This window comes from Salmo salar, chromosome ssa01, assembly GCF_905237065.1.
Source record: "Salmo salar chromosome ssa01, Ssal_v3.1, whole genome shotgun sequence".
Taxonomy (NCBI): Eukaryota; Metazoa; Chordata; class Actinopteri; order Salmoniformes; family Salmonidae; genus Salmo; species Salmo salar.
The window spans coordinates 16,095,988-16,123,895 of NC_059442.1; the positions used below are offsets into that span (position 1 = coordinate 16,095,988).

The 27,908-nt window shown below is 43.8% G+C and overlaps 1 protein-coding gene across 5 annotated transcripts in view; it reads right to left on the reverse strand.

Moving 5' to 3' along the window:
* Positions 1–27,908, reverse strand: part of LOC106566340 (kinase D-interacting substrate of 220 kDa B) — a 108,454-nt gene that overhangs the window by 28,268 nt on the left and 52,278 nt on the right. For 4 of the 5 annotated variants that reach the window (XM_014134528.2, XM_014134444.2, XM_014134305.2 and 1 more), the window contains exon 24: positions 9,435–9,613. In XM_014134528.2, the coding sequence (XP_013990003.1) occupies positions 9,435–9,613 (179 nt within the window). Of the gene's footprint in view, positions 1–9,434; positions 9,614–24,235; positions 24,803–27,908 lie in introns of those variants that run through there. The other variant, XM_045714578.1, reaches the window with a different exon arrangement.

Here is a 27,908-nt window from a genome sequence, read left to right on the forward strand (position 1 = left end):
GATAAGACCTTGCTACCATGGAAAGGAAAATACCTGTATATTTGTGGAAAAATCATCCTGACTAACTCTTTAGTCATATCCCAGTTTACCTATTTGCTTATAGTCTTGCCTACTGTACACCTAGCGAACAGTTTTTGTAATTATTTGAGAAAAAAATATAAAATTTTATTTGGAACGGCAAGCCAGACATTTTAAAGCATTAGACCTCTCACTAAAGATTTCAGTCATACAAAAGTTATACTTAAATCCAAACTGGTTCTCTAGCAAATTAGTAAGAATGTCTCACCTTATGTTCAAGAATGTCACTTTTCCCTTTATTCAGATTACAACCTCTCACTTTCGGTTATTTGAAAATGAAATCATCTCCAAAATATCGCAATTCTTTAAACAAGCCATAGAAAGTTGGTTGCAATTTCAGTTTAATCCACCAGAAAAGACAGAAAATATAATACAACAAATATTGTGGTTAAACTCAAATATATTAATTGATTAAAAAATATATAGATATATTTTTAAAGGTATAATCTTTGCAAATAATATCATAAATAGGACAGGTGGAATTGTCACACATGCAGCTAACAAAAAAATATGGAAATGTCTGATCTACCCAAAATGACAACCAACTAACTGCAGCATTACCGCAAAAATGGAAGAGGCAAGTGGAAGGGGGAAAAAGTAAGGAATTTATCTGTCAGCACTGCATTAAAGACCCAAATTATTAAAGAAAATTGGGATAAATAAAAACCAAAACATTGACAGCTGTGCAATTTTCAATGTACAATCCCAGCTCTGCAGATTTTGATGCGAAGAGACAGTCATGAGATCATTTGTTTTGGTACTGTCAATACGTAGCTTGTTTTTGATCACAGGTCCAGGAATGGCTGAAGAATTGCAACATTTACCTGGAGCTAACTCTGTATATAGCACTACTGGGTGATTTGAAAAGTCGTAGTCAATCGATCAATAATATAATAATACTTTTAGCAAAAATGTTTATCTTTCATTTACAATCTGTTGAAACTATGAGAATAGAAAGGTTAAGAACTTTTGTGAAACACCACAGCACAGTTGAAAAATATATGGCAAATAGATGGGAGGGGTTGAGTGGAGCTGAAGGGTGGGACTAATAACAACAAGATAACTAATGTATAATATACTGTGTCCGTAAAATGTATATAGGTTCAGAACTTTTGTGAAACAGAACAGTTAAAAATATATGGCAAATAGAAATCAAACTGGATGGTCTTCAGAAATAGATGGGAGGGGTTGAGGAAGGATAGAAGTAAAAACAAACAAAAGAGAACTACTGTAAAGTAGATTGTGTCCGTAAAATGTGTTTATAAGCTGGAAATAGAAGCCTTAGTGTTGTTGTTCATTAGTTTACTCCAATTAGGGGAGGGGTGGTAGGGTTAGTGGAAAATAATAAATGAAAATATATTTTTAAAAAGAAAAAAAGAACTTAACATGGCCCACACACACACATAGTCATGACGAGGGCATGGCAGCGCCCTTTGCCTTTCAGGAGGCTGAAAAGATTTGGCATGGGCCCCTCAGATCCTCAAAAAGTTCTACAGCTGCAACATCGAGAGCATCTTGAATGGCTGCATCACCGCTTGGTATGCCAAATACACCGCCCTTGACTGCAAAGCGCTACAGAGGGTGGTACAGATAGCCCAGTACATCACTGGGGCCGAGCTCCCTTACATTCAGGACCTCTATACCAGGCGGTGTCAGAGGAAGGCCTTTTCACTCTGCTACCATCCGGCAAACGATACCGGAGTATCGGCTATCGGCCATACAAGCTTCAAGACAGCTTCTACCCACAAGTCATAAGACTGCTAATAGCCAGACTGAGAAAGTCAATTAATGTTACCCCAACTATTTGCACTGACCCTATACACACTAACTAGACTATATATACACACCATATACACACTCACTAGACTATATATACACACACCATATACACACTCACTAGACTATATATACACACCATATACACACTCACTAGACTATATATACACACACCATATACACACTCACTAGACTATATATACACACCATATACACACTCACTAGACTATATATACACACCATATACACACTCACTGGACTATATATAAACACCATATACACACTCACTAGACTATATATACACACCATATACACATTCACTAGACTATATATAAACACCATATACACACTCACTAGACTATATATGCACACCATATACACACTCACTAGACTATATATACACACCATATTCACACTCCCTAGACTATATATACACACCATATACACACACTCACTAGACTATATACACACTCACTAGACTATATATAAACACCATACACACACTCACTAGACTATATACACACCATATACACACTCAGTAGACTATATATACACACCATATACACACTCACTAGACTATATATACACACACCATATCAAATCGAATCAAATTTTATTTGTCACATACACATGGTTAGCAGATGTTAATGCGAGTGTAGCGAAATGCTTGTGCCTCTAGTTCCGACCATGCAGTAATATCTAACAAATAATCTAACCTAACAATTTCACAACAACTACCTTATACACACAAGTCTAAAGGAATGAATAAGAATATGTACATAAAAATATATGAATGAGCGATGGCCGAACGGCATAGACAAGATGCAGTAGATGGTATAGAGTACAGTATATACATATGAGATGAGTAATGTAGGGTATGTAAACATTATATAAAGTGGCATTGTTTAAAGTGGCTAGTGATACATTTATTACATCAATTGTTCATTATTAAAGTGGCTTGAGTTGAGTCAGTATGTTGGCAGCAGCCACTCAATGTTAGTGATGGCTGTTTAACAGTCTGATGGCCTTGAGATAGAAGCTGTTTTTCAGTCTCTCGGTCCCCGCTTTGATGCACCTGTACTGACCTCGCCTTCTGGATGATAGCGGGGTGAACAGGCAGTTGCTCGGGTGGTTGTTGTCCTTGATGATCTTTTTGGCCTTCCTGTGATATCGGGTGGTGTAGGTGTCCTGGAGGGCAGGTAGTTTTCCCCCCGGTGATGCGTTGTGCAGACCTCACTACCCTCTGGAGAGCCTTATGGTTGTGGGCGGAGCAGTTGCCGTACCAGGCGGTGATACAGCCCGACAGGATGCTCTCGATTGTGCATCTGTAAAAGTTTGTGAGTGTTTTTGGTGACAAGCCAAATTTCTTCAGCCTCCTGAGGTTGAAGAGGCGCTGCTGTGCCTTCTTCACCACGCTGTCTGTGTGGGTGGACCATTTCAGTTTGTCCGTGATGTGTACGCCGAGGAACTTAAAACTTTCCACCTTCTCCACTACTGTGCCATCGATGTGGATAGGGGACTGCTCCCTCTGCTTTTTCCTGAAGTCCACGATCATCTCCTTTGTTTTGTTGACATTGAGTGTGAGGTTATTTTCCTGACACCACACTCCGAGGGTCCTCACCTCCTCCCTGTAGGCCGTCTCGTCATTGTTGGTAATCAAGCCTACCACTGTAGTGTCGTCTGCAAACTTGATGATTGAGTTGGAGGCGTGCATGGCCACGCAGTCATGGGTGAACAGGGAGTACAGGAGAGGGCTGAGAACACACCCTTGTGGGGCCCCAGTGTTGAGGATCAGCGGGGTGGAGATGTTGTTACCTACCCTCACCACCTGGGGGCTGCCCGTCAGGAAGTCCAGGACCCAGTTGCACAGGGCGGGGTCGAGACCCAGGGTCTCGAGCTTAATGACGAGTTTGGAGGGTACTATGGTGTTAAATGCTGAGCTGTAGTCGATGAACAGCATTCTTACATAGGTATTCCTCTTGTCCAGATGGGTTAGGGCAGTGTGCAGTGTGATTGTGTCGTCTGTGGAACAATTGGGGCGGTAAGCAAATTGGAGTGGGTCTAGGGTGTCAGGTAGGGTGGAGGTGATATGGTCCTTCACTAGTGTCTCAAAGCACTCATGATGACGGAAGTGAGTGCTACGGGGCGATAGTCATTTAGCTCAGTTACCTTCGCTTTCTTGGGAACAGGAACAATGGTGGCCCTCTTGAAGCATGTGGGAACAGCAGACTGGGATAAGGATTTATTGAATATGTCCGTAAACACACCAGCCAGCTGGTCTGCGCATGCTCTGAGGACGCGGCTGGGGATGCCGTCTGGGCCGGCAGCCTTGCGAGGGTTAACACGTTTAAATGTTTTACTCATGTTGGCTGCAGTGAAGGAGAGCCCGCAGGTTTTGGTAGCGGGCCGTGTCAGTGGCACTGTGTTGTCCTCAAAGCGAGCAAAGAAGTTGTTTAGTTTGTCTGGGAGCAAGACATAGTGGTCCGCGACGGGGCTGGTTTTCCTTTTGTAGTCCGTGATTGACTGTAGACCCTGCCACATACCTCTCGGGTCTGAGCCGTTGAATTTCGACTCTACTTTGTCTCTATACTGACGCTTAGCTTGTTTGATTGCCTTGCGGAGGGAATAACTACACTGTTTGTATTCGGTCATGTTTCCGGTCACCTTGCCCTGATTAAAAGCAGTGGTTTGCGCTTTCAGTTTTGCGCGAATGCTGCCATCAATCCACGGTTTCTGGTTGGGGAATGTTTTAATAGACGCTGTGGGTACAACATCACTGATGCACTTGCTAATAAACTCACTCACCGAATCAGCGTATTCATCAATGTTGTTGTCTGACGCTATGCGGAACATATCCCAGTCCACGTGATCGAAGCAATCTTGAAGCGTGGAATCCGATTGTTCGGACCAGCGTTGAACAGACCTGAACACGGGCGCTTCCTGTTTTAGTTTCTGTCTATAGGCTGGGAGTAACAAAATGAAGTCGTGGTCAGATTTTCCAAAAGGAGGGCGGGGGAGGGCTTTATATGCGTTGCGGAAGTTAGAATAACAATGATCCAGGGTTGTGCCAGCCCGGGTCGCGCATTCAATATCCTGATAAAATTTAGGGAGCCTTGTTTTCAGATTAGCCTTGTTAAAATCCCCAGCTACAATAAATGCAGCCTCAGGATATGTGGTTTCCAGTTTACATAGAGTCAAATGAAGTTCTTTCAGGGCCGTCGATGTGTCTGATTGGGGCGGGATATATACGACTGTGATTATGATCGAAGAGAATTCTCTTGGTAGATAATGCGGTCGGCATTTGATTGTAAGGAATTCTAGGTCAGGTGAACAAAAGGACTTGAGTTCCTGTATGTTGTTATGATCACACCACGTCTCGTTAATCATAAGGCATACACCCCCGCCCTTCTTATTACCAGAGAGATGTTTGTTTCTGTCGGCGCAATGCGTGAAGAAGCCAGGTGACTGTACTGACGCTGATGACGTATCCCGAGTGAGCCATGTTTCCGTGAAACAAAGAATGTTACAATCTCTGATGTCTCTCTGGAAGGCAACCCTTGCTCGGATTTCGTTTACCTTGTTGTCAAGAGACTGGACATTGGCGAGTAGTATGCTCGGGAGCGGTGCGCGATGCGCCCGTCTACGGAGCCTGACCAGAAGACCGCTCCATCTGCCCCTTCTGCAGTGCCGTTGTTTTGGGTCACCGGCTGGGATCCGATCCATTGTCCTGGGTGGTGGACCAAACAGAAGATCTGCTTCGGGAAAGTCGTATTACTGGTCGTAATGTTGGTGAGTTCACGTTGCTGTTATATCCAATAGTTCCTCCCGACTGCATGTAATAAAACCTCATATTTCCAGGGGTAACAATTTAAGAAATAACACATACACACTCACTAGACTATATATACACACACCATATACACACTCACTAGACTATATATACACACCATAAACACACTCACTAGACTATATATACACACCATATACACACTCACTAGACTATATATACACACACTCACTAGACTATATATACACATTACATTTTTTTTTTACATTTAAGTCATTTAGCAGACGCTCTTATCCAGAGCGACTTACAAACCACATATATATATATGTGACTATATATGCACACCATATACACACTTACTAGACTATATATACACACACTCACTAGACTATATATAAACACCATATACACACACTCACTAGACTATATATAAACACCATATACACACTCACTAGACTATATATTCACACCATATATACACACTCACTAGACTATATATATACACCATATACACACTCACTAGACTATATATACACACTCACTAGACTATATATATATATATATATATATATACACACTATATACACACTCACTAGACTATATATATAGTATATATATATATATATACACACCATACACACACTCACTAGACTATATACACTGCTCCAAAAAATAAAGGGAACACTTAAGCAACACAATGTAACTCCAAGTCAATCACACTTCTGTGAAATCAAACTGTCCACTTAGGAAGCAATACTGATTGACAATAAATTTCACATGCTGTTGTGCAAATGGAATAGACAACAGGTGGAAATTATAGGCAATTAGCAAGACACCCCCAATAAAGGAGTGGTTCTGCAGTTGGGGACCACAGACCACTTCTCAGTTCCTATGCTTCCTGGCTGATGTTTTGGTCACTTTTGAATGCTGGCGGTGCTTTCACTCTAGTGGTAGCATGAGACGGAGTCTACAACCCACACAAGTGGCTCAGGTAGTGCAGCTCATCCAGGATGGCACATCAATGCGAGCTATGGCAAGAAGGTTTGCTGTGTCTGTCAGCGTAGTGTCCAGAGCATGGAGGCGCTACCAGGAGACAGGCCAGTACATCAGGAGATGTGGAGGAGGCCGTAAGAGGGCAACAACCCAGCAGCAGGACCGCTACCTCCGCCTTTGTGCAAGGAGGAGCAGGAGAAGCACTGCCAGAGCCCTGCAAAATGACCTCCAGCAGGCCACAAATGTGCATGTGTCTGCTCAAACGGTCAGAAACAGACTCCATGAGGCTGGTATGAAGGCCCGACGTCCACAGGTGGGGGTTGTGCTTACAGCCAAACACTGTGCAGGACGTTTGGCATTTGCCAGAGAACACCAAGATTGGCAAATTCGCCACTGGCGCCCTGTGCTCTTCACAGATGAAAGCAGGTTCACACTGAGCACATGTGACAGACGTGACAGAGTCTGGAGACGCCGTGGAGAACGTTCTGCTGCCTGCAACATCCTCCAGCATGACCGGTTTGGCGGTGGGTCAGTCATGGTGTGGGGTGGCATTTCTTTGGGGGGCCGCACAGCCCTCCATGTGCTCGCCAGAGGTAGCCTGACTGCCATTAGGTACCGAGATGAGATCCTCAGACCCCTTGTGAGACCATATGCTGGTGTGGTTGGCCCTGGGTTCCTCCTAATGCAAGACAATGCTAGACCTCATGTGGCTGGAGTGTGTCAGCAGTTCCTGCAAGAGGAAGGCATTGATGCTATGGACTGGCCCGCCCGTTCCCCAGACCTGAATCCAATTGAGCACATCTGGGACATCATGTCTCGCTCCATCCACCAACGCCACGTTGCACCACAGACTGTCCAGGAGTTGGCGGATGCTTTAGTCCAAGTCTGGGAGGAGATCCCTCAGGAGATCATCCGCCACCTCATCAGGAGCATGCCCAGGCGTTGTAGGGAGGTCATACAGGCACGTGAAGTCCACACACACTACTGAGCCTCATTATGACTTATTTTAAGGACATTACATCAAAGTTGGATCAGCCTGTAGTGTGGTTTTCCACTTTAATTTTGAGTGTGACTCCAAATCCAGACCTCCATGGGATGATAAATTGGATTTCCATTGATTATTTTTGTGTGATTTTGTTGTCAGCACATTCAACTATGTAAAGAAAAAAGTATTTAATAAGATTATTTATTTCATTCAGATCTAGGATGTGTTGTTTAAGTGTTCCCTTTATTTTTTTGAGCAGTATATATACACACCATATACACACACTTTTACACTCAATTTGCTGCTGCTACTCTGTTCTTTATTTTACTCTTATTATTATCTATCCTGATGCCTAGTCACTTTACCCTGCCTTCATGTACATATCTACCTCAAATACCTTATTATTATCTATCCTGATGCCTAGTCACTTTACCCTGCCTTCATGTACATATCTACCTCAAATACCTTATTATTATCTATGCTGATGCCTAGTCACTTTACCCTGCCTTCATGTACATATCTACCTCAAATACCTCATTGATCTGGTACTGGTAAATACCTGTATATAGCTCCACATTGATCTGGTACTGGTAATACCTGTATATAGCTCCACATTGATCTGGTACTGGTAATACCTGTATATAGCTCAACATTGATCTGGTACTGGTACTACCTGTATATAGCTCCACATTGATCTGGTACTGGTAAATACCTGTATATAGCTCCACATTGATCTGGTACTGGTAATACCTGTATATAGCTCCATATTGATCTGGTACTGGTAATACCTGTATATAGCTCCACATTGATCTGGTACTGGTAATACCTGTATATAGCTCCACCTTGTTCTGGTACTGGTAATACCTGTATATAGCTCCATATTGATCTGGTACTGGTAATACCTGTATATAGCTCCACATTGATCTGGTACCGGTAATACCTGTATATAGCTCCACATTGATCTGGTACTGGTAATACCTGTATATAGCTCCACATTGATCTGGTACTGGTAATACCTGTATATAGCTCCACATTGATCTGGTACTGGTAATACCTGTATATAGCTCCATATTGATCTGGTACTGGTAATACCTGTATTTTGCTCCATATTGATCTGGTACTGGTAAATACCTGTATATAGCTCCACATTGATCTGGTACTGGTAATACCTGTATATAGCTCCACATTGATCTGGTACTGGTAATACCTGTATATAGCTCCACATTGATCTGGTACTGGTACTACCTGTATATAGCTCCACATTGATCTGGTACTGGTAATACCTGTATATAGCTCCACATTGATCTGGTACTGGTAATACCTGTATATAGCTCCATATTGATCTGGTACTGGTAATACCTGTATATAGCTCCACATTGATCTGGTACTGGTAATACCTGTATATAGCTCCACATTGATCTGGTACTGGTAATACCTGTATATAGCTCCACATTGATCTGGTACCGGTAATACCTGTATATAGCTCCATATTGATCTGGTACTGGTAATACCTGTATATAGCTCCACATTGATCTGGTACTGGTAATACCTGTATATAGCTCCATATTGATCTGGTACTGGTACTGGCACTGGCATGTATCCAAAAACAGTCTCACAGTAGTAGTGGTGACATTGGATCAGTTTTCCCTTTTAGATCATAATGAATAAGATTACATGGACAGGAGGGGCCTGATCCTGGGTCCGTACTGCTACTCTGATATGTTTTATGAATAAGGGCCTATAGGTCTTTGAACTAACTGAGTGTAATGACCATTATAATAGTGAAAAGTGGTACTTGTGTGTAAATATAAGGACCTGCAATGATCTCGCGGAGTTTGGGGTCCAGGTTGACGGTGCAGGGAAGGAACATCTCCACGTCGCGCGCTGTGAGAACGGGTGTCCGCGAGGACAGGAACACTTCGAAGCTGCGGATGTCCCCGTCGATCTCCAACAGGGGCTCCACGTCTTTGGTGGTGGGGATGTTTTTGGAGATTCTAGAGAAGAGGAAACGAGAGAGAGAGGAAATAGGAGGGAAGACCGTTAAAGATGACACTGAGATAGCTTGTCTATCTCTAGTAGGGGCCGTGCAGCGGTCACCGCTACTCTTGCTGTTCTGGTGTCACGAAAGGAGAGAGATAAGTCCATTTAGCTGGTGACTGATCGCTCCAGTTTGTTATCTGGGTCTGACAGCAGAGGAAGCACAAGAGGATGACTATCAGAGGTCTGCTGCTCAGACTCATTAAAAAGCTGTGTTGAAATGGGAGCCTTCTGCAAACGAGGATGTTTCAGCTTTGTTTGTAGCCTCGAAGTAAATATATATATTTATGGAGATATCATTGAACGTTATCTTCCAAACAGTGCAGGTCCATCCATTACATACAGATGTACGGACGGTGAACCAACTGCTTTGTGAACTTCTTTCCCCCCCAACCACCAGAAAATGGTATCAGATACATTTAACCAGTATTGTCTTTCTTATTAGAAAGGTTATTCAACCACAGCATAAAAACAGCACATATTGTTCATGTGACACCATTCATTCTTATGTAAAGACTCGATACACATTTGAAGCCAAGGAAGTCAGTTAAGATAGCATCTTGTGTGGGATATTTATGTAGACATATCATGCGCAGATTGAGCTAATCCAGGAAGTGACGTTGCAGACAAGCTCAGTGCTGCCCCATCTGAGAACATCAAATTGAAGGCCCGTCTGGTGTAATAGAAGCAATTATTGGTTCCATGATTGTCTTCAAAAAATGTATTTATTTAAATTAAGATTGCAGTACCGCAGTCGGCCTTGAACTTTGTGGCTTCAATGAGAGGGTGCAGTCGTTCTCCCCTGATCCATTCTAAGGCAGCATGGAATATATTATTAGGTAAAAATGTGAAAAGTACATATCAGTGAAACACATTATTGGAAAAGTACATATCATTATGCATGAGGAACTCAGCATGTCTACCCTTCTATGAAAACTAATTCAAATATTACATTTTAGAGTGTGTGGATGGATGTCATAAAAAACAAGAAAGGGACCAACATCAAACATTTATGTGACTTGATTTTGTAGGAAAAACTGACAGGAAGCAAACATTAACAACATACATCACTGGTAATCTGTTGATCCATTTAACCCCCATAATAATATAATTCAGACATGAAAATATGAACTGCAGTGAGATTCATGTCTCAGGCCATTCATCATTCATCCGTGTGGGCGTCGGTCTTATCAGATGAATGAGCAGTTTTCTCCAGAACACAGACCTTTCTTTTGCTTATCGTTTTTCCCTCTCTGTATATTTCTCTGTCTCTGTCTGTGTGTTTTAAGTTGTGGGAAAGCTGGGGTTTGGAGGGTATTTCCCATTGCCTGATCTGTTTTGGGGGAGGAACAGAGGTTGGTCTCTCTGCTGGTTGATTAGCCCCTCACTGCACCATTGTGAGTGAGCTCACGGCCTGGCCTGGGCCCAGCTTTGCTGCTGTCAGCTAATCACATTTCTACAGGACGAATTTGCTCAATTTGCGGAGGAGAAATCGTTACACAATTGAAGCTCAGATATCTTAATGGCCAGCTGAGCTGAGATCTGCTGGGTTAACAGACTGGGGTTAAGACCTTCCGAGGCATCGTTGTTTTACCCACACAGTGCATACACACACACAAGCAGGAACACACACACGCAACCAGATGTATAGATGGCTAAATGCTGTTACAGAATCAGTGGTCTCTGCACCTACTGACACGCAATCCACAGTCTACAAGCTCCTGACTCAGAGACCTCAGTAGCAGAGACCAGTGATGATTTGCTCTAGCTAGTGTTCTGGTTAACTGTGCTACTCCACATTTGACCTTGATCAACCTAGGTGAAATGGGGTCAGAATAGTCTGAACAAGTCTACACAGATTGTTATTAGTGTGGTTCATTTCTGTGTCAATTAAATTATCATTACAAAATAAAGGAAACACTTGAGTAAATGAGGGATACAAAGTAGTGTGGTTCTTCCTGAGTTAATTCAACAATTAACATGTATAAAAATGACAAGTTGCTCATTATTTTTGCTACCATGGCTAGAGGAAGAGATCTCAGTGACTTTGAAAGAGGGGTCTCAAAGGAGCATAGGGGGTTTAAAGGGTGTGTGTGTGTGTGTGTGTGTCTCAGTCAGTAGATCTCAACCCATTTGAATAATTATGGGAGATTCTGGAGCGTCGCCTGAGACTGTGTTTTCCACCACCGTCAACAAAACACCAAATGATGGAGTTTCTCGTGGAAGAAGGGTGTCACATCCCTCCAATAGAGTTCCAGACACTTGTAGAATCTATACCAAGGTGAATTGAAGCTGTTCTGGCAGCTCGTGGTGGCCCAAAACAAATCAAAGTTTATTGGTTGCTTACACGGTTATGCAGATGTTATAGCAGGTGCAGTGAAACACTTGTGTTTCTAGCACCAACAGTGCAGCAATATCTAGCAATACAATATCACACATAATCCAAAAGTAAAAATAAAATTTAAAAAAGAAATTAAGACATATCATACCAAGTAATGTCAAAATCCCAAATATAAATATATACAGTGCTTCAGAAAGTATTCACACCCCTTGACTTTTTCCACATTCTGTTGTGTTACAATTTAAAATTGATTAAATTGAAATTTTGTGTCACTCACTACAAACACACAACACCCCATAATGACAAAGTGGACTGATGATTTCCGATTTTTTTTTTTAACAAATTAATTAAACATGAAATGCTGAAATGTCTTGAGTCAATAAGTATTCAACCCCTTTGCTATTGCAAGCATAAATACATTTCCTTAACAAATCACATTCCGTAATAAGTTGCATGGACTCACTGTGTGTGCAATAACAGTGTTTAACATGATGTTTCAATGACTACCTCATCTCTGTACCCCACACAGATAATTGTAAGGTCCCTCAGTTGAGCAGTGAATTTCAAACACAGATTCAACCAAAGACCAGGGAGGTAGCAGTCAAAGTTTTGGACACACCAACTCATTCAAAGGTTTCTTTATTTTTTACATTGTAGAATAATAGTGAAGACATCAAAACTATGAAATAACACATATGAAATCATGTAGCAACCAAAAAAGTGTTAAACAAATCAAAATATATTTCATATTTGAGATTCCTCAAAGTACCCACCCTTTGCCTTGATGACAGCACTCCTGCATTGTCTTGGCTGTGCGCTTAGGATCGTTGTCCTGTTGGAAGGTGAACCTTCGCCCCAGTCTGAGGTCGAGAGTGCTCTGGAGCAGGTTTTCATTTGGGTTCTCTATGTACTTTGCTCCATTTACCTTTCCCTCGATCCTGACTAATCTCCCAGTCCCTGCCGCTCAAAAACATCCCCACAGCATGATGCTGCCATCACCATGCTTTACCGTAGGGATGGTGCCAGGTTTCCTCCAGATGTGACGCTTGGTATTCAGGCCAAAGAGTTCAATCTTGGTTTCATCAGACCAGAGAATCTTGTTTCTCATGGTCTGAGAGTTCTTTAGGTGCTCCAAGCGAACTGTCATGTGCCTTTAACTGAGGATCTGGCCACTCTACCATAAAGGCGAGATTGGTGGAGTGATGCAGAGATGGTTGTCCTTCCGGAAGGTTCTCCCATCTCCACAGAGGAACTCTGGAGCTCTGTCAGAGGGACCATCGGGTTCTTGGTCACCTCCCTGACTAAAACCCTTCTCCCCCGATTGCTCAGTTTGGCTGGGCGGCCAGCTCTAGGAAGAGTCTTGGTGGTTCCAAACTTCTTCCATTTAAGAATGATGAGGCCACTGTGTTCTTGGGGAACCTTCAATGCTGCAGAAAGTTTTTGGTACCCTTCCCCAGATCTGTTCCTCGACAAAAACCTGTTGCTACAGCTTGGAGTCCACCTACGGTAAATTCAATTGATTGGAAATGATTTGGAAAGGCACACACCTGTCTAAATAAGGTCCCACAGATCACAATGCATGTCAGAGCAAAAACCAAGCCATGAGGTGGAAGGAATTGTCCATGGAGCCTTTGTGTGTCTTTCCAAATCATGTCCAATTAATTTAATTTACCACAGGTGGACTCCAATCAAGTTGTAGAAACATCTCAAGAATGAACAATGGAAACAGGATGCCCCTGAGCTCAATTTTGAGTCTCATAGCAAAGGGTCTGAATACAAATAAAGTATCTGTTTTTTATTTTTAACACACAGCAAAAATGCCTAAAAACCTGTATTAGCTTTGTCATTATGGGGTGTTGTGTGTAGATTGATGAGGCCTAAAAACCTGTATTCGCTTTGTCATTATGGGGTGTTGTGTGTAGATTAATGAGGCAAAAAAATGATTACATCAATTTTAGAATAAGGCTGTAACGTAACAAAATGTGGAAAAAGGGAAGGGGTCGGAATACTTTCCGAATGCACCGTATGTGATGGGATGTATAGACATTATGGACAGTATGCAGATATACTATATAAATCCATCTGTAGAACACGTAGGATAGAATAGTATATGTACAGAAATAGTTGAATAGAATAGGCCTTGACTAAAACACAGTATATACATATGAAATTAGTAAAACAGCACGTAAACATTATTAAAGTGACCAGGGTTCCATTATTAAAGTGTTGCATGTCTATGTACAGTTGAAGTCGGAAGTTTACATACACCTTAGCCAAATACATTTAAACTCAGTTTTTCACAATTGCTGACATTTAATCCTAGTAAGAATTCCCTGTCTTAGGTCAGTTGGGATCACCACTTTATTCTAAGAATGTGAAATGTCCGAATAATAGCAGAGAGAATGATTTATTTCAGCTTTCATTTCTTTCATCACATTCCCAGTGGGTCAGAAGTTTACATACACTCAATTAGTATTCGGTAGCATTGCCTTTAAATTGTTTAACTTGGGTCAAAGGTTTCAGGTAGTCTTCCACAAGCTTCCCACAATAAGTTGGGTGAATTTTGGCCCACTCCTCCTGACAGAGGTGGTGTAACGGAGTCAGGTTTGTAGACCTCCTTGCTCGCACACGCTTTATCAGTTCTGACCACTAATTTTCTATAGAATTGAGGTCAGGGCTTTGTGATGGCCACTCCAATACCTTGACTTTGTTGTCCTTAAGCCATTTTGCCACAACTTTGGCAGTATGCTTGGGGTCATTGTCCATTTGGAAGACCCATTTGTGACCAAGCTTTAACTTCCTGACTGATGTCTTGAGATGTTGCTTCAATATATCCACGTAATTTTCCTTCCTCATGATGCCATCTATTTTGTGAAGTGCACCAGTCCCTCCTAGAGCAAGGCACCCCTACAACATGATGCTGCCACCCCCGTGCTTCACGGTTGGGATGGTGTTCTTCGGCTTGCAAGCCTCCCCCTTTTTCCTCCAAACATAACGATGGTCATTATGGCCAAACAGTTCTATTTTTGTTTCATCAGACCAGAGGACATTTCTCCAAAAAGTATGATCTTTGTCTTCATATGCAGATGCAAACCGTAGTCTGGCTTTTTTATGGTGGTTTTGGAGCAGTGGCTTCTTCCATGCTGAGCGGCCTTTCAGATTATGTCGATGTAGGACTTGTTTTACTGTGGATATAGAAACTTTTGTACTTGATTGATTTGCACTTTTCGCACCAAAGTACGTTAATCTCTAGGAGACAGAATGTGTCTCCTTCATGAGCGGTATGACGGCTGGGTGGTCCCATGGTGTTTATACTTGTGTACTATTGTTTGTACAGATGAATGTGGTACCTTCAGGCATTTGGAAATTGCTCTCAATGATGAACCAGACTTGTGGAGGTCTACAATTGTTTTATGAGGTCTTGGCTGATTTCTTTTGATTTTCCCATGATGTCAAGCAAAGAGGCACTGAGTTTGAAGGTAGGCCTTGAAATACATCCATAGGTACACCTCCAATTGACTCAAATGATGTCAATCAGCCTATCAGAAGCTTCTAAAGCCATGACATAATTTTCTGGAATTTTCCAAGCTGTTTAAAGGCACAGTCAACTTAGTGCATGTAAACTTCTGACCCAACTGGAATTGTGATACAGTGAATTATAAGTGAAATAATCTGTCTGTAAACAATTGTTGGAAAAATTACTTGTGTCATGCACAAAGTAGATGTCCTAACCGACTTGCCAAAACTATAGTTTGTTAACAAGAAATTTGTGGAGTAGTTGAAAAATTAGTTTTAATGACTCCAACCTAAGTGTATGTAAACTTCCGACTTCCAATAGTACATAGCCTCTAAGGTGCAAGGTTAAGTAACCGGGTGGTAGCCGACTAGTGATATTGATTAAGTTCAGGGCAGGGTACTGGGTGGAGTCCGGGTAGTGATGGCTATATTACAGTCTGATGGCCTTGAGATAGAAGCTGTTTTTCAGTGTCTCGATCCCAGCTTTGATGCACATGTACTGACCTCACCTTCTGGATAATAGCGTGGTGAACAGGCTGTGGCTCAGGTGGCAGAAGTCCTTGATGATCTTCTTGGCCTTCCTGTGACACCGGGTGCTGTAGATGTCCTACAGGGCAGGCAGTGTGCCCCCGATGATGTGTTGGGACACCGCCTGGAGAGCTCTGCAGTTGCGGACGGTGCAATTCCCGTACCAGGCGGTGAAACAGCCCAACAGGAGGCTCTCAATGGTACAAATGTAAAAGTTTGTTAGGGTCTTAGGGGCCAAGCCAAATTTCTTCAGCCTACCAAGTTTGAAGAGGCATTGTTGCGACCTTCTTCACCACACGGTCTATGTGGGTGGCCCATTTCCAATTGTCAGTGATGTATAATCCAAGGAACTTCTCCACTGCGGCCCGTCGATGTGGATGGGGGCGTGCTTTCTCTGCTGTCTCCTGAAGTCCACGATCAGCTCCTTCGTTTTGTTGTTTTCCTGGCACCACTCCGCCAGGGCCCTCACCTCCTCCCTGTAGGCTTTCTCGTCATTGTTGGTAATCAGGCCTAACACTGTTGTGTCGTCTGCAAACTAGATGATTGAGTTGGAGGCGTCCGTAGCCACGCAGTCATAGGTGAACAGGGAGTACATGAGGGGACTGAGCACGCCCCCTTGTGTTTTCTTATTTTTTATTTCACCTTTATTTAACCAGGTAGGCTAGTTGAGAACAAGTTCTCATTTACAACTGCGACCTGGCCAAGATAAAGCATAGCAGTGCAACAAAAACAACAACAGAGTTACACAAACAAATGTACAGTCAATAACACAAAATAAAATAAAAATAGAAAGCTCTATGTACAATGTGTGCAAATGTAGAAGAGTAAGGAGGTAGGCAATAAATAGGCCATAGAGGCGAAAATAATTACAAATTAGCATTAATAATGGAGTGATATATGTGCAGATGATGATGTACAAGTACTGGGGTGCAAAAGAGCAAGAGGGTAAGTAATAATATGGGGATGAGGTAGTCGGGTGTGCTATTTACAGATTGTCTGTGTACAGGTACAGTGATCGGTAAGCTGCTCTGAAAGCTGATGCTTAAAGTTAGAGGGAGAGATATAAGACTCTAGCTTCAGAGATTTTTGCAATTCGTTCCAGTCATTGTCAGCAGAGAACTGAAAGGAAAGGCGGCCAAAGGAAGTGTTGGCTTTGGGGATGACCAGTGCAATATACCTGCTGGAGTGCATGCTTCGGGTGGGTGTTGCTATGGTGACCAGTGAGCTGAGATAAGGCGGGGCTTTACCTAGCAAAGACTTATGGATGACCTGGAGCCAGTGGGTTTGGAGACGGATATGTAGTGAGGGCTAGCCAACCAGAGCATAGAGGTCGCAGTGGTGGGTAGTATATGGGGATTTGGTGATAAAATGGATGGCACTGTGATAGACTACATCCAGTTTGCTGAGTTGAGTGTTGGGGACTATTTTGTAAATGACATCGCCGAAGTAGGATAGTCAGTTTTACGAGGGTATGTTTGGCAGCATGAGTGAAGGAGGCTATGTTGTGAAATAGGAAGCCGAATCTAGATTTCATTTTGGATTGGAGATGCTTAATGTGAATCTGGAAGGAGAGTTTACAGTCTAACCAGACACCTAGGTATTTGTAGTTGTCCACATATTCTAGGTCAGAACCGTCCAGAGTAGTAATGCTAGTCGGGCGGGAGGGTGCGGGCAGCAATCGGTTGAAGAGCATGCACTTAGTTTTACAAGCATGTAAAAGCAGTTGGAGGCCACGGATGAGTGTTATATGGCGTTGAAGCTCGTTTGGAGGTTGTTAGCAATGTTCAAAGAAGGGCCAGATGCATACAGAATGGTGTCGTCTGTGTAGAGGTGGATCAGAGAATCACCAGCAGCAAGAGCGACATCATTGATATACACTGAGAAAAGAGTCGGCCCAAGAATTGAGCCCAGTGATCGCCCCATAGAGACTGCCAGAGGTCCGGACAACAGGCTCTTGGATTTGACACACTGAACTCTGTCTGAGAAGTAGTTGGTGAACCAGGCGAGGCAGTCGTTTGAGAAGCCAAGGCTATTGATTCTGCCGATAAGAATGCGGTGATTGACAGAGTCGAAAGCCTTGGCCAGGTCGATGAAGACGGCTGCACAGTACTGTCTTTTATCGATGGCGGTTATGATATCGTTTAGGACCTTGAGCGTGGCTGAGGTGCACCCATGACCAGCTCGGAATCCAGATTGCATAGTGGAGAAGGTACGGTGGGATTTGAAATGGTCGGTGATCTGTTTATTAACTTGGCTTTCGAAGATTTTAGAAAGGCAGGGCAGGATGGATATACAGTGGGGAGAACAAGTATTTGATTACCTGCAAAATCGGCAGTGTTTCCTACTTACAAAGCATGTAGAGGTCTGTAATTTTTATCATAGGTACACTTCAACTGTGAGAGACGGAATCTAAAACAAAAATCCAGAAAATCACATTGTATGATTTTTAAGTAATTTATTTGCATTTTATTGCATGACATAAGTATTTGATCACCTACCAACCAGTAAAAATTCCGTCTCTCACAGACCTGTTAGTTTTTCTTTAAGAAGCCCTCCTGTTCTCCACTCATTACCTGTATTAACTGCACCTGTTTGAACTCGTTACCTGTATAAAAGACACCTGTCCACACACTCAATCAAACAGACGCCAACCTCTCCACAATGGCCAAGACCAGAGAGCTGTGTAAGGACATCAGGGATAAAATTGTAGACCTGCACAAGGCTGGGATGGGCTACAGGACAATAGGCAAGCAGCTTGGTGAGAAGGCAACAACTGTTGGTGCAATTATTAGAAAATGGAAGAAGTTCAAGATGACAGTCAATCACCCTCGGTCTGGGGCTCCATGCAAGATCTCACCTCGTGTGGCATCATTGATCATGAGGAAGGTGAGGGATGAGCCCAGAACTACACGGCAGGACCTGGTCAATGACCTGAAGAGAGCTGGGACCACAGTCTCAAAGAAAACCATTAGTAACACACTACGCCGTCATGGATTAAAATCCTGCAGCGCACGCAAGGTCCCCCTGCTCAAGCCAGCGCATGTCCAGGCCCGTCTGAAGTTTGCCAATGACCATCTGGATGATCCAGAGGAGGAATGGGAGAAGGTCATGTGGTCTGCTGAGACAAAAATAGAGCTTTTTGGTCTAAACTCCACTCGCCGTGTTTGGAGGAAGAAGAAGAAGGATGAGTACAACCCCAAGAATAACATCCCAACCGTGAAGCATGGAGGTGGAAACATCATTGTTTGGGGATGCTTTTCTGCAAAGGGGACAGAACGACTGCACCGTATTGAGGGGAGGATGGATGGGGCCATGTATCGCGAGATCTTGGCCAACAACCTCCTTCCCTCAGTAAGAGCATTGAAGATGGGTCGTGGCTGGGTCTTCCAGCATGACAACGACCCAAAACACACAGCCAGGGCAACTAAGGAGTGGCTCCGTAAGAAGCATCTCAAGGTCCTGGAGTGGCCTAGCCAGTCTCCAGACCTGAACCCAATAGAAAATCTTTGGAGGGAGCTGAAAGTCCGTATTGCCCAGCGACAGCCCCGAAACCTGAAGGATCTGGAGGTCTGTATGGAGGAGTGGGCCAAAATCCCTGCTGCAGTGTGTGTGCAAACCTGGTCAAGAACTACAGGAAACGTATGATCTCTGTAATTGCAAACAAAGGTTTCTGTACCAAATATTAAGTTCTGCTTTTCTGATGTATCAAATACTTATGTCATGCAATAAAATGCAAATTAATTACTTAAAATCATACAATGTGATTTCCTGGATTTTTGTTTTAGATTCCGTCTCTCACAGTTGAAGTGTACCTATGATACAAATGACAGACCTCTACATGCTTTGTAAGTAGGAAAACCTGCAAAATCGTCAGTGTATCAAATACTTGTTCTCCCCACTGTAGGTCTATCACAGTTTGGGTCTAAGGTGTCTCCCCCTTTGAAGAGGGGGATGACCGCGGCAGCTTTCCAATCTTTGGGGATCTCAGACGATACGAAAGAGAGGTTGAACAGGCTAGTAATAGGGGTTGCAACCATTTCGGCTGATAATTTTAGAGAGGGTACAGATTGCCGAGCCCAGCTGATTTATAGGGATCCAGATTGTGCAGCTCTTTCAGAACATCAGCTGTTTGGATTTTGGTGAAAGAAGCGGGGTGGGGGTTTGGGCAAGTTGCTACAGGGGGTGCTGAGGTGTTGGCTGGGGTAGGGGTAGCCAGCTGGAAAGCATGGCCAGCCGTGGAAAAATGCTTATTGAAATTATCGATTATCGTAGATTTATTGGTGGTGACAGTGTTTCCTAGCCTCAGTGCAGCGGGCAGCTGCTCTTATTCTCTATGGACTTTAGTGTCCCAAAACTTTTTGGAATTAGTGCTACAGGATGCACATTTCTGTTTGAAAAAGCTAGCCTAAGCTTTCCTAACTTACTGAGTATATTGGTTCCTGACTTCCCTGAAGAGTTTCATATCGCGGGGGCTATTCGATGCTAATGCAGAACGCCACAGGATGTTTTTGTGCTGGTCAAGGGCAGTTAAGTCTGGGGTGAACCAAGGGCTATATCTGTTCTTAGTTCTACATTTTTTGAATGGGGCATGCTAATTTAAGATGGGGAGGAAAGCACATTTGAAGAGCAACCAGGCATCCTCTACTGATAGGATGAGGTCAATATCCTTCCAGGATACCCGGGCCAAGTCGGTTAGAAAGGCCTGCTCGCTGAAGTGTTTTAGGGAGCGTTTGACAGTGATGAGGGGTGGTCGTTTGACCGCGGACCGATTACGCACGCAGGCAATGAGGCAGTGATCGCTGAGATCCTGGTTGAAGACAGCAGAGGTGTATTTAGAGGGCAAGTTGGTCAGGATGACACCTAAGAGGGTGCCCATGGTTACAGATTTTGGGTTGTACCTGGTAGGTTCCTTGATAATTTGTGTAAGATTGAGGGCATCTAGCTTAGATTGTAGGACGGCCAGGGTGTTAAGCAAGTCCCAGTTTAGGTCACCTAACAGTACGAACTCTGAAGATAGATGGGGGGCAATCAATTCACATATGGTGTCCAGGGCACAGCTGGGGGCTGAAGGGGGAAAGGTGGATTTTTTTTTGTAACAGTATTTTTATTGGAGTTTCACAATTTTCACCCATATTAAGAGATACAACGACAAAGACAAGGCAAAAAAAACAGCACTCACTTACACATATCCGTATGTGTACACACACACACACCATTTCTCTCCCCGCTCAGCGTTTCTCTCACCCCATCCCCCTCATTGCGTCTCTCAATACATACATTTTAAACAAACAAACAGAAATTAAAAATAAAATTAAATAAATAAATAAAATAAAAAAAGCTCAGTTTAAACCAAGAAGTTGGGTTCCCCACATGGGACGTACAGTGTAATTCTGAAATACATAGATCACCATTCTAAGAGAATCCTCGCAGCATAATAGCTGATACTTCAGGTTCTAGGTAATTTAGGTAAGGTTCCTATACTTTGTAGAACTGATCTGTCTTAGAATGCAATGTACATGTCAAATATTCCAGCGGCACCCATTCAAATAGTATCTTATGCCAATCTTTAATAGAGGGAACCTTATCACTAATCCACTGTAAAAGTATGTTTTTCCTCACTGCGAAGGTGAGGATGTTGTAAAGCCTCCTCTTACCCACAGAAGTTACATGCCTACTAGGGAGACCTAACAGTAGAGAAACTGGGTCCAATTCTAGATCGACCCCTAGGATCTTTTCAATTTCTTGCAGAACACCAGACCAATATCTTTGTATTTTGGTACATGACCATAAACAATGTGTTAGGGTGTCTGTATCAGTTTTACATTTAAGACATTGAGGAGAAGAGGAAGAGGGGCTAAAAGCATGTCTGCGATTTGGGGATATATGCAATCTGTGTATTATTCTTAATTTAATTGCTCTAGTACAATTACATATAGATATTGTTTTTGCATATTTCCAAATGTCCTCCCACAGAAAGGTGGATTTTTAAAAGAAGAAGTTCAAATTGTTTGGGCACAGACCTGGATAGTATGACAGAACTCTGCAGGCTATTTCTGCAGTAGATTGCAACTCCGCCCCCTTTGGCAGTTCTATCTTGTTGAAAAATGTTATAGTTAGGGATGGAAATTTCAGGATTTTTGGTGGGTTGCCTACCTTCACTAAGCCAGGACTCAGACACGGCTAGGACATCCGGATTGGCCCGTGTGTGCTAAAGCAGTGAATAAAACAAACTTAGGGAGGAGGCTTCTAATGTTAACATGCATGAAACCAATGCTTTTACGGTTATAGAAGTCAACAAATGAGAGTGCCTGGGGAATGGGAGTGATGCTGGGGGCTACAAGGCCTGTGTTAACATCTACATCACCAGAGGAACAGAGGAGGAGTAGGATAAGAGTACAGCTAAAGGCTAAGAGAACTGGTCGTCTAGTGTGTTCGGAACAGAGAGTAAAGGGGGCAGGTATCTGGGCACGGAAGGATAGATTCAAGGCATAATGTACAGACAAAGGTATGGTAGGATGTAAGTACAGTGGAGGTAAGCCTAGGCATTGAGTGACGATGAGAGGTTTTGTCAACAGGGCTAGCTAAGGCATATTGAACAGGGCTGGAGGCTCTACAGTGAAATAAGACAAAATTACTAACCAAAACAGCAATAGACAAGGCATATTGACATTAGGGAGAGGCATGTGTAGCCGAGTAATCATAGGGTCCAGTGAGTAGCTAAGCGAGCTGGAGGCATGGAGATTCAGATAGCTAGCAGGCCGGGGCTAGCAGCAGGCTAGTGGATGGGCCTCAGGGGGACGTCGCAACGTGGCAGCCTGTTGAAACCCCCTCGGACGGTTACGTCGGCAGGCCAGTTGTGATGGATCGGCGGGGCTTCGTGTCGGCAGCAAATGGTCCAGGCCAATTGGCAAAAGAGGTATTGAAGCCCAGTGATTATCTGATGGACTTCTTCAGCTAGCCGGGAGATGGGCCTAGCTCGAGGCTAACTCCAGGCTAACTGGTGCTTGCTTCGGGACAGAAACCCCCTCGGACGGTTACGTCAGTAGACCAGTCGTGATGGATCGGCGGGGCTCCGTGTCGGCAGCAAAGGGTCCAGGCCAATTGGCAAAAGAGGTCATTGAAGCCCAGGAATTGCTTGATAGATTTCTTTGGCTAGCCGGGAGATGGGCCTAGATCCGAGGCTAGCTCCAGGCTAACTGGTGTTTGCTTCGGGACAGAGACATTAGCCAGGAGTAGCCACTCGGATAGCAGCTAGCTACCTGCGATGATCCGGAGTAAAGTTCAGAGCTTGCGGTAGGAATCTGGAGATATGGTGGAGAAAAGCGGTCCGATATGCTCTGGGTTGATATCGCGCTGTGCAGGCTGGCAGGAGTTGACCGGGCTGAAGCTGGCAGATGTCCCAGTTAACGGTGATGGCTAACTAGCAGTGGCTAACTGACTACTAGCTAGTAGCTAGTTAGCTGGCTAGCTTCTGAAGGGGGTTAAGGTTCTAAAGTATAAAAAATAGCAGATCCATACCGCATTGGGTGAGGCGGGTTGCAAGAGAGTATGTTCAGTCCGTAGATGGAAAAAATTAGATAAAAAATATATACAAAATATATACGAAGAAAGAAACGATATATACAAGGCACGGGACAAGACAATCAAAACATCCCACTGCTACACCATCTTGGATCAGGGCTGCCTACCTTCACCACCTGGGGGCGGCCTGTCAGGAAGTCCAGGACCCAGTTGCACAGGGCGGGGTTCAGACCCAGGGCCCAAGTTGAATGATAAGCTTGGAGGGTACTATGGTGTTAAAGGCTGAGCTGTAGTCAATGAACAGCATTCTTACATAGGTATTTCTCTTGTCCAGATGGGATGGGGCAGTGTGATGAAAATTGCATCATCCGTGGCTCTATTGGGGCGGTATGCAAATTGCAGCGGGTCTAGAATGCCAGGTAAGGTGGAGGTGATATGATCCTTAACCAGCCTCTCAAAGCACTTCATGATGACAGAAGTGAGTGCTACAGGGCGATAGTCATTTAGTTCAGTTACCTTCACTTTCTTGGGTACAGGAATCATGGTGGACATCTTGAAGCAAGTGGGGACAGCAGACTGGGATAGGGAGAGATTGAATATGTCTGTAAACACTCCAGCCAGCTGGTCTGCGCATGCTCTGAGGACAAGGCTAGGGATGACGTCTGGGCCGGCAGCCTTGCGAGAGTTAACACGCTTAAATGTCTAACTCATGTTGGCCATGGAGAACGAGAGCTCATAGTCCTCTGGAACGGCCCACGTCAGCGGCACTGTTATCCCCAAAGCGGGCAAAGGTGTTTAGCTTGTCCGGGAGCAAGACGTCAGTGTCTGCGACGTGGCTGGTTTTCCCTTTAGAATCCGTGATTGTTTGGAGTTCCGGCCACAACTCCACTTTGTACTGACATCTTGCCTGTTTGATTTCCTTTGTATTCAACCATATTTGCAGACACCTTGCCGTGGTTAAATGCAGTGGTTCGTGCTTTTAGCTTTGCGCGAATGCTGCCATCTATCCAGGGTTTTTAGTTTTGATAGTTTTTAAATCATCACAGTGGGAACAAGATCCCTTATACACTTCCTGATGAACTCAGTCACCGTGCCAGTGTATACGTCAATGTTATTCTCAGAGGCAACCCGGAACATATCCCAGTCCACGTGATCAAAACAATCTTGAAGCATGAATTATGATTGGTCAGATCAGCGTTGAAAAGAGCTTGGCATGGGTACTTCCTGTTTGAGTTTCTACCTATAGGAAGGGAGGAGCAGAATGGAAACATAAATAAAATACTGCAAAGTTGCTTAGGAGCCAGAAACAGAGCCGCAATGTCTATCGACACCATCTTGATACCCTAATCTCACTAACAAACACATGGTCCACTACCAAACACACACAGTCTCAAACATACAAAAAACACAGTCCACTACCAAACACACAGTCTCAAACATACAAAACACAATGTCCACCAATGTTCCCTCTAAGCTGCGCATGTGAGCGGCGGTGCACTTGCTCCAGGACTGCTGTACAGAAGAAATGTTACGCAGAAGAAATGCTACGCTGCGCAGAGACGGAAGAGATTAAGGGTACAGCCTCAGCGTTCACTGTAAATACTCGCTGGAAGTTGCACAAAATTCGCACAATGTTCAAGTTTCTGCTCACAAGACCTAAAATTTGCTCAGTGCCCCCTAAAAATGTAAGGAACATTGGTGTCCACTACCACACACACCTGGGATGCTCAGTGCCGATGGGGATTTCCATAGAAAGATGCATGGTAGTGAGGGAATGTGAGTTTGACTCCATTTCCCTCACGCTGAGAGCCTTGTGCTGGTTGTGCTGCTCAAAGACGGAGAACAACAGGAGCCAGTGACACATGTACACACACACACACACACACACACACACACACACACACACACACACACGCCACTGAGGGGGACAGTGGTTACAGAGTACACACTCCACTACTGCCCATCTATCTAAAGAATCTTAAGTGATGCGTTGTCTTTCTTAAGAAAGCCCAGAGCAATTCCTCATAGTTTAAAAAGATTATGCCAAAGAATTGCAAATGAATGTGGCCACACAAACGTATTCTGAATCCTTCCCCTCGGACGTCACCGATCATGGATGTTTTATATCACAAATGGATTAATACATTATTTTGAGTATTAACTCCCTATAACACGTATTTCACCCAATATTTTTTAAAGGACCAAAGAGTTTGGTCTGCTTCCCGTTGTCATTTTTGCCCTGGAAAAAATATTGGGATACTGGTATCGTCACAGCCCTAGAGGAGAGTCAAACATACTTTTACTGAGATAGAGCTACACGTGAGTACTTAGAGGAGTCTTCTATTGACTCTGGTACATTGAGGCTCACAGCACACATGATGTTACCAGCATCTTCCAAAGACAACTAGAAGGGCCTGCATGGACTAAGTAAATGCATCCATCCCTGTGGCACTGAGACCCCATTCCTAGCATTCATTCACACCAGGCTGTCTAGTCGGAACTGTCTGCTGGCAGCCACCAATGAGCCACAAGGGACTGAGCCATCCAAACGTCATCCCCCTTCATACCAGTGGCCATGTTCTGATAATAGCACAGGTCAGGGAAATCAGACAGGTTCACATGATGGCATGGGTTTATTATCTGGTGTAACACTCCCAAGTGGCTCAGTGGTCTAAGGCACTGCATCTCAGTGCTAGAGGGGTCACTACAGACCCTGATTCGATCCCGGGCTGTATCACAACTGGCCATGATCGGGAGTCCCATAGGGCAGTGCACAATTGGCCCAGCGTTGTCTGGGATAGGAGGGGATAGTTTGACCGGGGTAGGCCGCCATTGTAAAATAAGAATTTGTTTTAACTGACTTGCCTAGTTAAATAAAGGTTAAATAAAAAAATTAAAAACGGCATCCAACATGTTAACCATCCAACGGTGGCACGAAGAGTACCCTTTTAACTGCTACCAAATATGTGAAAGGGACACTTCAAGAGACAGATTTTCAGTCAATTGAGGAAGAGTGGTTGGCCTTGACATTAAGTCATTGATGTTAATAGCTTTTGACACTGGTGGAGGGAGATAGGAGTGGCTTTTTTCGATTGCCTATCAGGCCATCTTTCATGAGACTGACAAGCTGGAGGATTGCACTTTGGCGAGTCCAGAAGCCAACATGTTACTTTTAAAAGGCTGTAGACAGTGAAATAAAGCACATCAGGAATCCTGCAGCCGGTTTCTCACAATAGCCCCATTGATGGGATTTTGCGTTACAAGCACAGCCTCGTATTCACTGTCTGTGTTGCAGCGCCTAGTGCTTGGGAGGTTTCTAGGCTTCTCCAAATGCTAATCGATCCCAAAGCTGGCTCAGCGAGCCTTTCTTCTCCTCCAACACTCCCACATACTGCAGCTGACGGGAAAGAGAACATTTCTCCCTCAATTCCTCCCCTCTCCTCCCTCTGCAGGCGCTGAATGTGCCACTTGACTTTGCTTACAGCCACCCTCTGTGTGTGGACCACGTGCGGATGCCCCACAATGAGGCTCAAAGCATTTCCATAAAGGTTCCCGGAGAGAAGCGAAATGCCAACACACATTTGTTTTTCGGAGGGCCATAAAGAGAAAGAATGTTCGGCTGTGAAGAGAACAACAGTGGTCAGTCACAATGGTGAGCCCAGGCCTTGGTGCTTTCCTCAGGCCGACAGGCAAATTAGAAAGGACGGACAGGCCTCTAACCAACGGACGGACAGGCTGGAGCGTGGCCTTGTAGCAACAACACTCCAGAGTGGAGTATTATTGTGCAAGAGGAGCTTACCAAGCCCTGGCTACCCAAAAGCAGAGAGCAAATATGTTTTCACTTGAGATGACACCATGTTTTCCTCTACTTAAACCATTGTTTCTTTGGCCGAATTATCAAGAGTTATTTACAGAATTATGCGTTCTTTGCTTGGGTCTCGTCTTCTCTCGGCTATGCCAGCGGACATTAAAAGCGAATTTGCTTTTCATATACATCCGTGTCAAAGTTTGAGACTGTAATTCCATTCCTATGTACTAAGCCGGACCTTTGCATTTGAAATGGACCACAGAGAAATGCAGCATAATAGGAAACATACCACTCTGATAAAAACGCTGCAGCCTCTCTGAAATGGGGTTGGGATTTAGAGTTTCTCTGAAATGATTAAACTCATCTGTACACAAACCGTCCCGTTCCAGACCTCAAAAACCTTAGCTGAACCCTTCATTCAAGGGAGATGAACTCAATTCCTGACAAACCCTGTACAGGATATTAGGAAACCGGGCCCAGTTTGATGATTTATGTAAAAGGGAACATTTTGAACTCCAGTCCACTGCTGAGTGTGGCT